The sequence below is a fragment of the Durio zibethinus genome, chromosome 3 (genome assembly GCF_047325235.1).
Source record: "Durio zibethinus cultivar Kanyao isolate XHJ-2024 chromosome 3, ASM4732523v1, whole genome shotgun sequence".
In the NCBI taxonomy this organism is placed as follows: domain Eukaryota; kingdom Viridiplantae; phylum Streptophyta; class Magnoliopsida; order Malvales; family Malvaceae; genus Durio; species Durio zibethinus.
Genome location: NC_143164.1, coordinates 5,497,822 through 5,512,087, shown reverse-complemented (window position 1 = coordinate 5,512,087; position 14,266 = coordinate 5,497,822). Strand labels below are relative to the sequence as shown.

At 32.5% G+C, this 14,266-nt stretch overlaps 1 protein-coding gene and 1 pseudogene across 3 annotated transcripts; one reads left to right on the top strand and one right to left on the bottom strand.

Annotated features, from left to right (window-relative positions):
* Positions 1 to 224: 224 nt before the first annotated feature.
* On the top strand, positions 225 to 3,871 carry LOC111286260 (O-fucosyltransferase 31-like; annotated as a pseudogene). The gene is made up of 10 exons (XR_016340864.1): positions 225 to 559; positions 747 to 809; positions 914 to 995; positions 1,136 to 1,206; positions 1,309 to 1,397; positions 1,485 to 1,688; positions 1,853 to 2,123; positions 2,523 to 2,749; positions 2,919 to 3,113; positions 3,237 to 3,871. The product of XR_016340864.1 is annotated as an O-fucosyltransferase 31-like (transcript).
* A 96-nt stretch (positions 3,872 to 3,967) lies between these two features.
* Positions 3,968 to 10,798, bottom strand: LOC111285693 (mechanosensitive ion channel protein 3, chloroplastic-like). 2 transcript variants are annotated; one of them, XM_022875374.2, is made up of 15 exons: positions 10,526 to 10,798; positions 10,125 to 10,168; positions 9,967 to 10,045; positions 9,818 to 9,877; positions 9,390 to 9,547; positions 8,474 to 8,597; positions 8,289 to 8,386; positions 8,091 to 8,204; positions 7,665 to 7,725; positions 7,119 to 7,268; positions 6,406 to 6,516; positions 6,157 to 6,324; positions 5,940 to 6,053; positions 5,486 to 5,542; positions 3,968 to 5,099 (listed from the first exon to the last, which is right to left on the bottom strand). In XM_022875374.2, the coding sequence occupies exons 3-15, from the start codon at positions 10,042 to 10,044 to the stop codon at positions 4,269 to 4,271; spliced, it is 2,124 nt and encodes a 707-aa protein (XP_022731109.2). In that variant the 5' UTR covers position 10,045; positions 10,125 to 10,168; positions 10,526 to 10,798; the 3' UTR covers positions 3,968 to 4,268. The 2 variants fall into 2 exon arrangements, with proteins under 2 accessions (XP_022731109.2, XP_089614372.1); XM_089758246.1 differs by lacking the exon at positions 10,526 to 10,798 and having other exon boundaries at positions 10,125 to 10,181.
* Positions 10,799 to 14,266: the final 3,468 nt, after the last annotated feature.

Here is a 14,266-nt window from a genome sequence, read left to right as displayed (position 1 = left end):
CATGAACTGGATTGCGGTTTAATTCATGGTTCATTTACTTAGGATTTTATCCCAATATTTATATATTTTTTAATTTTATTTTAGATTTAGACTTCTCATATGTTAAAAGATTAAAAAAAAAAGGACCCTTTCTCAATCATTTTTTTTTCTTAATTATTAAAGTCAAAAGTAGTGTTTACACATTAATCTAAAAACCGTTGGATTGTACTACTTCTGGATAAAAAAATGCACCGTCAGTAAAACCGCTCGCATAAGAGAACCGCTCTTCTTATACGTACAAAATAAACTACCATTACCGTTAAACAATCACTCTCTTGAAGCACCGCCGCCATTTCTGATTTCGCCGGAAATCCCCCCAAAGGATTCTGATTTTCATGGAATTAGGGTTAGAGTTTTAGCATTGTACGGGAAAATAAAGAATGAAGCATCCGTATAACTATAATCACCACATTCATCAATCTCAACGTAGCGCATTTGCCGCACCTTCCCTCCTTCCTTACCAATTTTTCTCCCAAATCTCTTCGCCCTTCTTGGACCAGCCTCTCCCTCTTTATTCTCCGTAATTTCTAATTTTCCACATATCGTTTTCTTTTTCTTTGTATAATTTATTCCACATTTGATTTTGTTGCTGGAGTTTTATTTGTAGGTTAAATTTCGATAATAATATTTAGTAATTGTTTTTATATATGCTTGCGTTTCACTATGATTTTTCTAAGAATAAATTGAAGGAGCTGTTTCATTTGCAGGAATTGAATGCCCCGAAACCTAGGCACTTTTCTTTACTTGAGGTTGCTTTATATCGGGAAACAGTTAGTATTCTTTTTGGTTGATTTTTGTTTTATGAAATTGTTTAATTGTTGGTGAAAAGACTTCAAATTTCAATACTCTCTTTTTGAATATGTTGCATCTTCAGCCGATTAAGCAACCGTCCAATCTCTGGTCTCCCTTGCCACATCAAGGATGGAAACCTTGCATCGACTCTGCCAATATCCCATGTAAGTGTCTGAAGATTTGTTTATATAATAATGCTTATAGGAATCGTAGGAATCTTGGATTTAGTAATTAAGTGGACCTCTAAAAGGAATTAGATGAGAATTTTTACTTTCCCTAATAAGCTTGTTTTCACTTTTTGAAGCATTGCCAGAGAAATCTCAGGGGTATATTCAGGTATTTGTTGATGGAGGATTGAACCAGCAAAGAATGGGGGTGAGTTCATGAATTGCTAATGCATGTCTTTGTACTTTGATTTTGGTGCATTAGTTTTTGACTTATTTTATTTATTCTATTTATTTATTTTTTGTTACTAAGATATGTGATGCAGTTGCTGTTGCTAAAATATTGAATGCCACACTGGTGATACCACACCTTGAAGTCAATCCCGTTTGGCAAGATTCAAGGTATTTCATGAGTAAGATATACAACCTATCCTGGTTTCTATTTTTTAATGTGAGGAGATATTTGTGAATTCAGATTTGCTGTTGCAGTTCATTTACAGATATATTTGATGTGGATCACTTTATTAATGTTCTGCGTGATGAAGTTTATATAGTTAAAGAGCTGTCTAGAGAATACTCTTGGAGCACAAGGGAATATTATGCTACAGGTATAAGAGCTACTGGAATCAAAATGGCACCTGTTCATGCTTCAACTGACTGGTACCTGGAAAATGTGTTGCCTGTCTTGCTAAGGTAAAGGTTTAAGCAACAAATTCACTTTTGTGATAAATTAATACCATTTTCAGCCCTTATGTGAGATATCCACTTGGAGAACAAATCTGTGCGCTTGTGTGTTCACTTCAACTATTTCAAAGAACATGATTGTTGTGGTTGTTGATATATCTTTATGAATGCAGTTATGAAATTGCTGCTATTTCACCATTCTCCCATCTTCTAGTGTTTGACAAGTTGCCTATGAAAATTCAGCACTTACATTGTAAAGTAAACGTCCAAGCTTTAGTTTTTGTTTCTCAGAATAGATCAATGGGATAGACCCTTGTTCATCAGCTCCGTTTTCCTTTTCAGAAGCATCAAACATCAGGGACTGAGGTCCTACGTGGGAGAATAGTTGATACTGAGAAGGAGGGAGCTGGGAAGTTTGTTCTATTACATCTTCGCTTTGATAAAGTATGAATTCCGACTATATCAAATATTGAGTAAACCAATTGATGTATTTGTAGTGTTCCTGGAACCTCTTTGGCTAAAATTAGAAGATGATGCTCAGCCTTTTATGATTAAAATGAATGAACTCTTTTTAAATAATTTCTGCAGGAATTGTTGCACTAGTGCACTTTGAAGTTGGTAGAATACACCTAAACATCAAAAGCATACTTACCTTTATATTTCAAGCACCCTATATGGTAGTTTCTGGGTAATAGCACCAGTGTGTCTGTTGTTCACTACGTCATCTCTTTGATGAGTATTGAGCCTTTTGGTTCTTTAGCTATTGATTATACTGCATTCTTATCTGAATATATATATATATATATAATACTGTAATCACTTTTCTAATCAGACCTTGTGCAGGATATGGCTGCTAATTCAGCTTGTGATTTTGGTGGAGGCAAAGCTGAGAAATTGGCCCTAGCTAAATACCGTAAAGTTTTATGGCAGCGAAGGGTCTTAAACTCTCAATTCACTGACAATGGGTTGAGAAATCAGGGGCGGTGCCATTGACTCCAGAGGAGATTGGATTGCTGCTAGTGGCTTTGGGCTTCAACAACAGTACTCGACTCTATCTTGCTTCACGCAAAGTCCGTTTTCATCCTTCTTGCTTGATAGTTGAAGTTATTTATCATCTTCTTAGATTGCAAAGTAGGAGGCCCTTATGATCTTTTTCATATTCACTAGTTTACTTTTAAAAGTTCCTTTTTTTTTTTTCAGTGGGACGTTGATTTGAAAGAAGCGTTTTTCCCTTTTCAGGTTTATGGAGGAGAGGCAAGGATTTCAACATTGCGTAAACTGTTTCTGCTAATGGAAGATAAGAAGAGCCTCTCTTCGGAGAAGGAGCTAGCTAAGGTTGAAGGCAAGGCTTCTTTGTTGGCTGCAGTTGATTATTATGAGTCTGCAAAGTGACATCTTCATCTCTGCTTCTCCTGGAAACATGCATAATGCTTTGTTAAGAATCTCCTTTAAAGTTCCCTTGCAAAAAAGAGTTACTAGCATTTTATTGTTTTTGAGTATAAAAATTTCATTGGTTAAAATTTCAATATGTCATATAGAAGAAATTTTGTGAATGAGAGTTCATATCTCTTTTCAGCTCGGACATTGAGCTTACTTTAACTTGAATACCATAAGACCAAACATGTTACTCTTAAGACCAAGCATGGAGTGGACTGAGTTTCAGCATGCAGTTATCAATAGACATAAAAATAGACAAGGGCAAATGAGGTTAAGAAAGGAGAAGGAATCCATATATACATATCCTGCTCCTGATTGCATGTGTCGAACTTAACTTTGTAAAAAACATCATGATATGAAAGCTATTTTATGTTTATCAAGATCAATTTGATGGCAATTGAAAATGAAACGAGCATGTTCGCCCACTTGCCGAAAGTGGGTCGAGAAACGGATAATACTCACAATTATGGGAGGATTCCATTGATACAGAAGAAAGCTAACATATTGGGCGGGGTCGAACTGTGAAGATAAGGAATCAAAGAGACCGACTCATCTCGCCTTTGCATGTTATCGATTTGACTCATCTCGTTCTTCCTCTAGCTACATTCCTTAACCAATATGATGTACCGCATAATAGCGACAAATTCTCTCAATGAATCTTGCCTCAATTTGGATCATCAGCTCTTATTACCATTATTCAACAACCTTTTATTTACCCAGGAAAGTTTATTCAGTTGTTAAGTATTTACGCTCAAGGTTAATCCAGTTGTTATACTAGTCATTTTGAATTCGATTTTTTAAGGAACATTTTCAAAATAAAATCTACTCCCATTCTAAAGAAAATTTGAAAATATATAAAAATAACTACCTTTTATTTTTCGTAAAAGAAAACTAATCAACAAATTGACTCCAAAACAATCAAACTAATAATGGGAAATAGTTACCCCAAAATAGAAGAAACAAATTAGGAGAATCTGCCTGCTAAATTTCTATGTTTTCCCCCTATTTTAGTCCATTAAATTACCCCCAGAATTTTGAATTAAACATTTATTTACAAGCGCAGGATGAGTACACAATGAATAATGCCAGCTTCAAAAACACAGCTGGGCATTACAACTTATAAACCGCAAGCGGATGCAATTCTGTATCCTACTAATTATTTGGGGAACCACCATTAACTACTGGCATCTGACCATCTTTCTTGTCCTTGCCCACAAGATGAGTCCCACTTCCACTCTGGTGATCACTTAATTCCTTCGAATCTTTGGAAAAAGTGGATGGAGCTATTTCTTCCTCAATTGGTAGGGTCAGTTTTGAGCGCTCCAGGGCAACGCCAAGAACGATGTTCTCTTCCAATGAAGGCCTGGCTACTGATGGCAGCGCAACAGACTTGTCAACATCCTGCTTTGCATGTGAAACCCCCAATGGAATTTCAGATTCTTCGTTTATGGATTGTGAGTTAGCACCGGGAGACTTCTCAGTGATCACCACCCTTCCTGAGCTCGTTGTCTTCCAAGTTTCACCCCTGCTCTCACTGAATTGCTTTTCAGAGTTGACTTCAACTAAATCATCAGGCACCGGATTCCCCCTTTGAGCCTCATACAAAGTCACTTTTGAACTTGAACTGGAGGTGGTGGTTGACGATGCCATAACCTTATCTCCTTGGGAGTCAACAGTAGATGTTGATCCAGACTTAGTATTTGCCTTTGAGTCAGATGTTGAGATTGCTTCCTCCGTGAAATCTTTTTCTTCATTCGTACGTGTTGAAGCTTTAACATTGTCATCACCTTTGATTTTATAAGAGGGTTCAATGAGAAGAAGTGGACGGTTACTAGCTGCTCCAGAACGCCTGAAAATGGTATCAGCAAATGGTAAATCTTCTATTTCGGCCTCGCTGTATATTTTCTGAACTGTGCGGATAGGGGTGGCAAGTCGGGCCTGATGATGGCTAATAACTCTGAGAAGATCCAAGAGTATGGCTTCCTGTTGCAATGCTATCATTAGGATCAAATAGAACAATATGTATGTGGTGTCTATCCGTGTATATGCATGTACAAAGTCATCAATTCACCAGTAAATTATGCTAATTACAGTCAGCAGCATCCAAACAAAACTTCCAAGGATCCAATATTGTTCCAAGCAAAGATTGTCAAAGCTTCTTTTACTATACCCTTTTGAACATTATGATGCCAAAGTAGCAGGGGACAATCAACAATACCATGATACACTATTAAACAACCAGAGATTTATACACTAAAAGCCACAATTGAGAGATTGAAAACATTATTTTTTTCATCTAGAGATTCTAAATCACCACTTCATATTATAATAGCACATCTTTACTGAAGCACAGATAAGAAGGAAGTTACCTTAACACAGAGGTATTCTTCAATATGTGATGTTTTCACGAAACAAGAAACCAAAATCTGAAAAATATGAACAAATAAAAAGGAAGTTAAAAACTTCAAACAGAAGCAATTGCCATTACTCGAAAAAAAAAGAGTTAACAGCCACGAAGTCTAGGCTGAAACTTTGTATTTTGTTAGTACATCATTTACATTGATGCAAGAAAGACAAAATGAACTAATGGGCTAAGTTGGGAAGCCAATAGACCAAAATAAAGTCTAGAAATTGCCATTATGAACAAACTAAATCAGCTCAAAGAAAATTTAAGGGCCAAAATGAATTATCAGAAATATCTAGGAACAAACTGGGTCATAGCATTTTCAATGAAATGCAATCGGAAGAAAGAAAAATAAAAAAACTTGACATTACATTAAATTATTTTATATGGGAAAAAAAATGACAACCAAAAAATCTCACCATAAGAGCCTGGTTTTCTGGATCAATGCTTTCCAAAAATACTCTTCTATGTAATTTTTGCTGCTCTACTTGAGGATTTTTGGCTAAAACCTTCCGCATATCAGCTACTACATTCTGCACAGAGAAAAGGTACACAGTTTCTATCATGAGCTCTAGAAAGAAAACAAGTTGGTCCTTACTTGACAAGTTAACAGCAAGACAAACTGAAACTTCTTACATTGATTTTGTTAAAGTCCAAGTGAGCAATGGCAAAGTAATTCTTGATGCGCCAATGGGTCTTCTGGCTAAGGTTCCTCACAACATTCACAGTGAACTTGTGGTTTGGAATGTGAACTGCCTCGCGGTCATCACCTCTTATAATTGTTGGTGACCACCATCCAACATGCTGAAAGTAAACACAAGTAAACAAGTTGTTCAATCTCTCAGATTGCTTAAAGGCGCCAAATAGAGCAAAGTAAGCACAAACCTCAACTGTCCCTGAAACTTCATAGCCTTCTATGTTAGTTTGAATCCATTCATTGACAATAAATGGCCTTGTTGCATGGATCATTACACTTGAAAGAAAATTTGTAAAAATCTGAATGCACAAAACGTACAAATAAGTCAAGAAAGGATCGGAAAAAAAACTTCACAGTAAAGAACGTAAGGAAATTGATAAGAGTGCTAAAATAAGGATGATATGAAATGTGCTATGCGCAAGAGCACACAAACACTGATTGCATACTTAACAGATAATACCAGAGGTGAGAAACATGAGATGGTGAATGCATGAAAGAAAAAAAACAGTCAAGAAAAGGCCAAAGAAACTTTACTATCAAAGCACATGATGAAGATGCACATAAGAATGATGTATGATGTGCTATGAAAAGGAATACCACAGACTTTAATCAATATTGCTATGCACATTAATATTATCATATATGCTATGACATGTAGAAATATCTCAACAATTTTTTTAAAAAAGAGGAAGAATCATGGCTCTGAAGATACAAAAATTTTTAGGATTATTGGGTCAAGATAATTTCAAAATTTGAGGCTAATGTTCATCTACCTTTTGTATATAATTACACTGTCACCTATGATGCTTATTACTCAGGAAAGTAATAAAAGGTTTTTCAAGAAATAAGAGGCAAATTCATTTCATTTATTCATTACAAAGATAGAAGGCAACCAATTTACCTCACGACCAGCAAGCGTGATCAATACTGTGCCAAGTCCACCAGCAGTTACCCACTTCTGGGTAGAAAAACCGAGCAACTCCATGAACAATGATACAGCAGCAACCCATACTGCAGTATAAACAGCTTTTCCAGCAAAATCAAAGCCCATCTGTCAATAGAATAAACAACCGTTTTAAGGTATGTCCATTGCAATCTGTAAGCGCCCTCAAGATGGCTATATTATTATTCCACAAATCACAAGACCAGATTTTCAGACAGAATAATCCAGAAAAGTGCTAAACTGTTTCTAAAAAAAGGTTGAAGGTTATAAATGGTGAAATGTTTTTTGCATTCAAAAAGCATAAAAATAATATCATCCTTCCTGCAGCCCTCAAACGAGTGGTATTATTTAACATATAGTGGAGACTGGAGAAATATTCATCAGATTGACCTAAGTCACTAAAATTAAGATACATCATTACAATCTTTCTGCAAATTGATAATTGATGCGGATGCTTCTAAGAGATTTGAGAAAGTCAAATTATGTGAAAGTAACAGAACATACATTTCTTGCATCATTAGAGTCATTCATCTCCGTAAAGAATTTTTGCACCTGTTGAATCAAGCTGCAAGAAAAATACATGGTTGCACGTTAAAGTCATAGTTCAAGCTCCTAAAACTAGTCTTAACAATCAGAATAAATGGGCAAGCAACAAGCTATCTTAATAACGTGCACAAGAAACATGACATGTTAAAACCTAATAGGCACACAAAAAAGCACTCTTAAAAACAAGAATGTCCACCCCTGCAAACATAGAAAAACGCAACTACGCACAATAGCCTCCTTTGTCCCCTAAATAACCCCTTCCAACCAAAAAAGAAAATGAAGATAAAGAATGAAATTTAAACAATAAAGAAATATCAAAAGAAATGTATATGTAATATGTCATTTGTTAAAAACTTAAGAGTGAAAGCAGCCCATTGAACCCACCTTGACAAACAATAAGAAAAAGCTAGCACTGTTGATAATGATCGCGCAAAATTTACAAGTCGTTGCTTGACAGCCTGGCTTGCTTCTGAGGGTAAAACTACTGGATCTAATGCTCTGAAAAAAAAAAAATGAAATTGTCAGACCAACAAAATGGCTGCAAAAATATGAAGATTCAACTCTAATCCCTTTTGGGGGCACCTGCAGATGAGTGTCGCTCCAGTCCACAGCAGCACAGGTCGAAGATAATAGCTCATAATATGATATGTTCTACTTTTCTTCCAACTACTATCCCTCCTCTGCAGAAAATTGCAAGGTTTTGATGTTATAAAGGAATTCTACCATCATAGAAGACAAGGGCGTGTAGAATAGTATTAAGTGTTTACATGGAAAAAGATAACCCTGCCCAGCTGCATAAGTGGCCCAAGACCCCATACAGCAAAAGCAATAAGCCCAACTGCTGGGATCAACCTAGGTACAATAGAGCTTCCATGTAAAGTACCAAATGTCCTGATATATCCGCATAAAAAAATGAGTAGAGATAATATATTAAGGAACAAAAAAGAAAAGATGCATGAAGCTACAAAAGAAAATAGCACTGAACTAGCCTCACCTAATAGAACCTCACCCCCCCAACCTCACTTAAAAATCATTAATTTGAATATAAAACTATAGTAAAGTTGTTGTCTCCAACAGGAGAGAAAATATATAGCATAATGAGTATTAGAGGATGATAGCAACTCACTCAAATAAATAACAAAATTTGGCAAATGCTGCCCAGAACTTGGAGAGGAAAGTTTTCCTACTGTCACTTAGCACCTCTAAATAAAATAAGAAAACCCTTATCCAGTTACTTGACTATTCTGCACTCTTTCTAAATTAGTAAAGCCTAAAATATCCTTTTTTGAAAACTGATGCACCAAAAAGCAAGAAAAGGCCACATGTTGTAGATCAGCCCAAGCATCTTTATAATATAAAAAACTAATGAATCTTGATATGGAATTTTGAAGTTCAAGGCCAGTGAGTTACTCAAGATTGCCTTTATCTGTGGAGAGTTACTTAAGGGAAGGATGGTGTGGAAGGCTGCACATACGAAATCTACTACATAAAAAGTTTATATTTCCAACGGGACCCATATATCCTACAAACTTATGAATAATTTAGCTAGAGTTTTATTACAAATAAACGGGATTCATAAATCTCCCCAGGATTCAAAATAGAAGTATCTGCTTTTGGTATTTAGACAGCAAAAAGAAAAGAATCTACAAGGAATACAGAACGTATGAAACAAATATAGATCACCTTGTCAAAACCGTACTAGCAGATTTTAGAATAGGAATCTCATTTCCCCCAGTAGGAATTAGAACAGATCGGCAGAGAATGACATTAGACCTGGAATATACAGGTCTTATTGGCATACAGACACTGCTCAAAAGATGAAGACTCCAAGCATCCTGTCGCTGGATAAGAAACAGAAGAACTTTTAATGTCTCCAGCCTTTATTGAGAGATTAGAATTTCTAAATGTAGTTATCACATGAACACATACAAATGCATAACACATTCACACAAACCAACTCTCATGTTATGCTAAACTACAAGAAGTAACTGAATAAACTCGGCAAATAGAAAGTGGTTAAAAAGCCAAAAAAAACAAGGTAGAATAAACATTGCTACATACATAATGCAAACATAAACCTCTGCAACCATCACGGGAAAAGAAAATCATACCATAGCGTATGAGGAAAGATTGATACGAACCAAATGTAATCTGCCTTTTTCCATCACACCCTGTTGACTCACAGATTCAGTTGCAAACACTTCAAGAAGAAAGGACGGGACAAAATAATTGTTAAACAATAAGATTAATGATTACATACAATGTGCTGGCTACCGCATCCATGACTATTGTGAATTTTCAGTTCATGAGACAATTGCATAGAAGCAACACGCGTCATCCTTTAACAAAAAAGGAGTCAAAATTCTTTTAGGAGGACAATATCACCTTATAGAGTCCCAACTTGAAACTAATTTATACCTTAAAAGCTCAAATAAGCAATAAATTTTCCAAACAATTAACACCTGCAAATAAACAAGAAATATAGAAATTAACAATTTAATCACAACAAAGAACTTAACTAAGTCAAGAATAGTGAAAAGTGAAATTAAAATTGCGTAATTCAAAGGATAATTAAATGGAAGCATAAATTCAAATCCCTAGATCCCAAATGCCTAATTATGACACAATGAAATTCACATAAAACCAGAAATTTGACATTTTTTTTTCATATGGATTAGCAAAAAATAAATGGCCATAATTAATCTCAATAGAAAAGTCATGATTACTACAAATTTTACCATACAGAAAAGGGGAAAAAAGAAATACATTAAAAATAAATTGATGAAACTGATAAATAAATAAATAAATAAACTTGCTACCTTTGAGACGAAACAGAATATAATTTCCCGGAGGTGTTTTTTTTTGCTTGTGCTTTTGATAATGGAGAATGGGTTTTTTTTTTTTTTGAGTTAAAGGGAATTGATGGAGATGACCGAAGTACGAAATGGCTGCGGTGGAGCAAACGTGCGCCAGGGGTGGGTTGATTTTTCTAAAGCCGATGTGGTCCAATCGATCGGCGAATTTGAAGATGAGCGTTTCGTCGTTAATGACTGTTAACCATATGCGGCGATTTGAGGTTGCCAACGTGGCGGAGTTTGATCCATTGGAACAATCTCCGCCCTTTCTATCCTTTTTTTCGTCGCTGTAGATTGCGAGCTTTGCCACGTCAGCTGTGGTCCAGAACACTAAGACTAATTCCAACACGCGACCACTCTCTATTTTTAATGAAAAAAAGAAAAAGAAATTTCAAACTCGTATTTTTGCTAATTAGTGATATTTTCACTTATTACCAAATGAGAAAATAAAAAATAGTATTATTAAAATATTCTTAATGTGCAGTTTAAAAGTCATCAATTGTGATCTATTCTCTAAATTATAATGTAAACATTTAAAATTTTATTACAAAATTAATTCTTAACAAGCTTTTAATAATTATTATCAACATCTTGATCTCTAGTTCGTCTGCACTCATACATAATCTCTTACAAATTGTAATTTTATTTTGTTAATTATCTTATCTTTTATGAAATATAAAAAATTAATTTACTAATCATATGATATATAAATTATCTTTACTTATTTAAATATGTATAAAAATATAAATTAATATTATTTAATTATTTTTATATTTTAAACATATACAGCACGTATATTATAATTAAGATATCAAATCATAATAAATTAATTATAAATATTTTTTAAATTTAAAATATATATACATATATATAATAAGTGATATTTATATTTTTGAAATTAAAAAAAAAACCTAAAAGATTATAAAAAAAAGTTTAAAAAAATGATAGGTGAAATTTTAATAAAATAAGATTATTTTTTTAGTTTTATATTTTTATTATAATTTATTGAGATTTTTTATTTAAAAAAAAAACAAAGAGAATTAATCATAAATAATTTAAATAAATTTTATTTTTGATTATTTTGATATTTGAAATTAAATCATGTATAATAGGTACTGTTTATATGTCAAAAAAAAATTCATCTCAACCCCCACATAACAAAGCTTTTCATATATCCCTTATATGTTATAATACAATATATATGATTCAATTAAACATATAATAATTTTGAATGAATACTTTAAGTTTCATTATTTTTTTTCTCTCTCAAAAATCGTTTCGAAATCCTAAATTCTTACATTCTTTAATGTTATTCTCTTCGACAAATTTGAGACAATCACAAATTTAATCTCTAGTTAATTCTGTCTTTACCGAAGTAGAAGTGCATCAAAGTATATGATTTTATGGTAAGATTTGTAAATACTGAAATATCATAAAAAAAAAAAAACTATTCAAAAAATTTGACCATGGACGGAGAGTTTGTTCTTTGTTGTTACTCTCCGTCATTATTGAAATTTCCAACACGTGCTGGCTTTTGCTATTGGATATTTTCTCCCAAGGGATGGCCGCCGCACGTGAAAAACGGAGTTTTAACCATGTAGATGAACATGTAGATACTTCATTCTCTCGCTTTGTAATTAGGTGAGGAAAATCCAAACCCTCAATTAAGTAAGTGAATTTAACACGAAATTACACTTTTTTTAATCCTCAACTTGCCCATAATCACACATTTATCCATTGTTTTTATGATCTCAAACTATACAATATGTAAAAACTATTTTAAAAAAAAATTACCATTCAAATTTTTATTGTTTAAATCTCACTATGAATTTATTTTAACTAATGAAACATACTATGATTTGTACACAATTAATGTTAATTTGACTTTGCTTGAAGTTGGCTTGAAATTTGAAGGAGTTTTGAAATGTTAATTTTTTATAATCAACTTAAAAATGAAATGGTTTGAAAATTTTAAATCCAAACAATTTGAAAATAAAAAAAAATATTTAATAATAAATTTTCAATATCAAAATAATTTTTTTTTCATTCTCCAATTTATGTCATCCCAAAAAATTGATCAACATTATTTAAGATAATACCTTAAATAATCTTAAAAAAATAAGTAATCCCTAAAATAAATACTAAAAAAAAGATCTAATCTATATCTTATGATTAATAATCATATGATTTAACTAACTGAATTACTCTAATTTTTTTATATTTTATTTTTTAAATCTTATAAGTAATGAAAATAATTATTTAAAATATTTTTAGTCAAAATGCCTTAAATAATCTTTTTTAAAAAAATTAACACGCTAAAAAGAGGAATTAAACTAATAATCTTATGATTAACAACTATATACTCTAATCAACTGAATTATTATAATTTTTTCATATTTTATTTTTTAAATCTTATAAATAATAAAATGAACTATTTAAGACGTTTTTAATTAAAAAAATACAGTAAAAAATATGAAGAAATTATTTAAGGTCTTTTTTAATCAAAAATATTTTAAATAATCTTTTTTTAAAAAATTAAAGATTTTTTAAGGTATTTTTTTTCAAAAATACCTTAAATAATCTCTTCATATTTTTTAAATGATATTTATTTAAGGTATTTTTGAATAAAAAAATATTTTAAATAATCTATTTTTAAAAAATAAAAAAATAATTTAAGGCATTTTTCAATTGAAAATGTCTTAAATAATTTCTATTTTTTTTATTGATGATATTTTATAAATAAAAATAACAATCAAATAAAATATCTTTTTTTATTGTTAAAGGTATCATTTATTGTTTGAATATTTATTATTAATAAAAATTAAGAAAAATTTACTATCATATATATTAAAAAAATTATGATAATTATTTATGAATTAATATATATATATATAAATTTTTTACAATTAAACGAATGAATTTAAATAAAAAATATTCTGATAATAAAAAAAATTAAATATTATAATTTTTTAATTTTATTTTTGTAAATCTAAAATTTCGTTAACCAAACACTTGATTTTATTTCTCTCACTTTCCACCAATATTTGTTAATAATGCCATGGATTTCTTTACTCACAGATTTCGGCAACAAGAAGTAATTCATCGCGTAAGTAGGAATTGCCTGAAGGATAGACTTCATGAATATCTCCTTTCCATCATACGAAAGCACTTACCTTTACCCAAGCTTTTATCTTTCCTCTGACCTTACCTTTAATATCCCGAAAAGCGCTAGATCTTCCAGTGCCCACCAAAGTTGGTAGCCCAAGGTACTTCTCCGGGCTTGAAGTTGTTTGAATGTCGAAAATGTTTTGGATTTCTTCTGTCAACAAATCCTGTGTATTATTGCTAAAAAATAAGGCCGATTTGTCGAAGTTGATTTTTTGTCCAGAACCATTTTCATAGACCTGTAGTATGTGCTTCACCTTTTCGCCCTCGCTTCTATTTGCTTTTGCAAATAGTAAGCTGTTGTCAACGAGAAATAAGTTACTAATCCTGGGACCCTTTCGATTGGCTTGGACGCCATGGATTAAACCATCCCTTTCTGCCTTAACAAGTAAAGCTGATAACCCCTCATTACAGATAAGGAATAGATATGAGGACAATGGGTTGCCTTGTCTAAGGCCTCTGGCCGGGCTAAACCTGTCCCTAATTAATTCATTCGGAACAATAGAGTAAGATATAGTTGATATACACCTCATGATAGGA

Bases quoted from the DNA above. Each gene is read 5' to 3' on its own strand.
- LOC111285693 (XM_022875374.2), bottom strand. From the start codon at position 10,044: ATGACGCGTGTTGCTTCTATGCAATTGTCTCATGAACTGAAAATTCAC. The intron at 9,878-9,966 runs GTATGTAATCAT...GTGAGTCAACAG, and splicing joins GATGCGGTAGCCAGCACATT to GGTGTGATGGAAAAAGGCAG. The intron at 8,387-8,473 runs GTAAACACTTAA...AATTTTCTGCAG, and splicing joins GCAGGGTTATCTTTTTCCAT to AGGAGGGATAGTAGTTGGAA.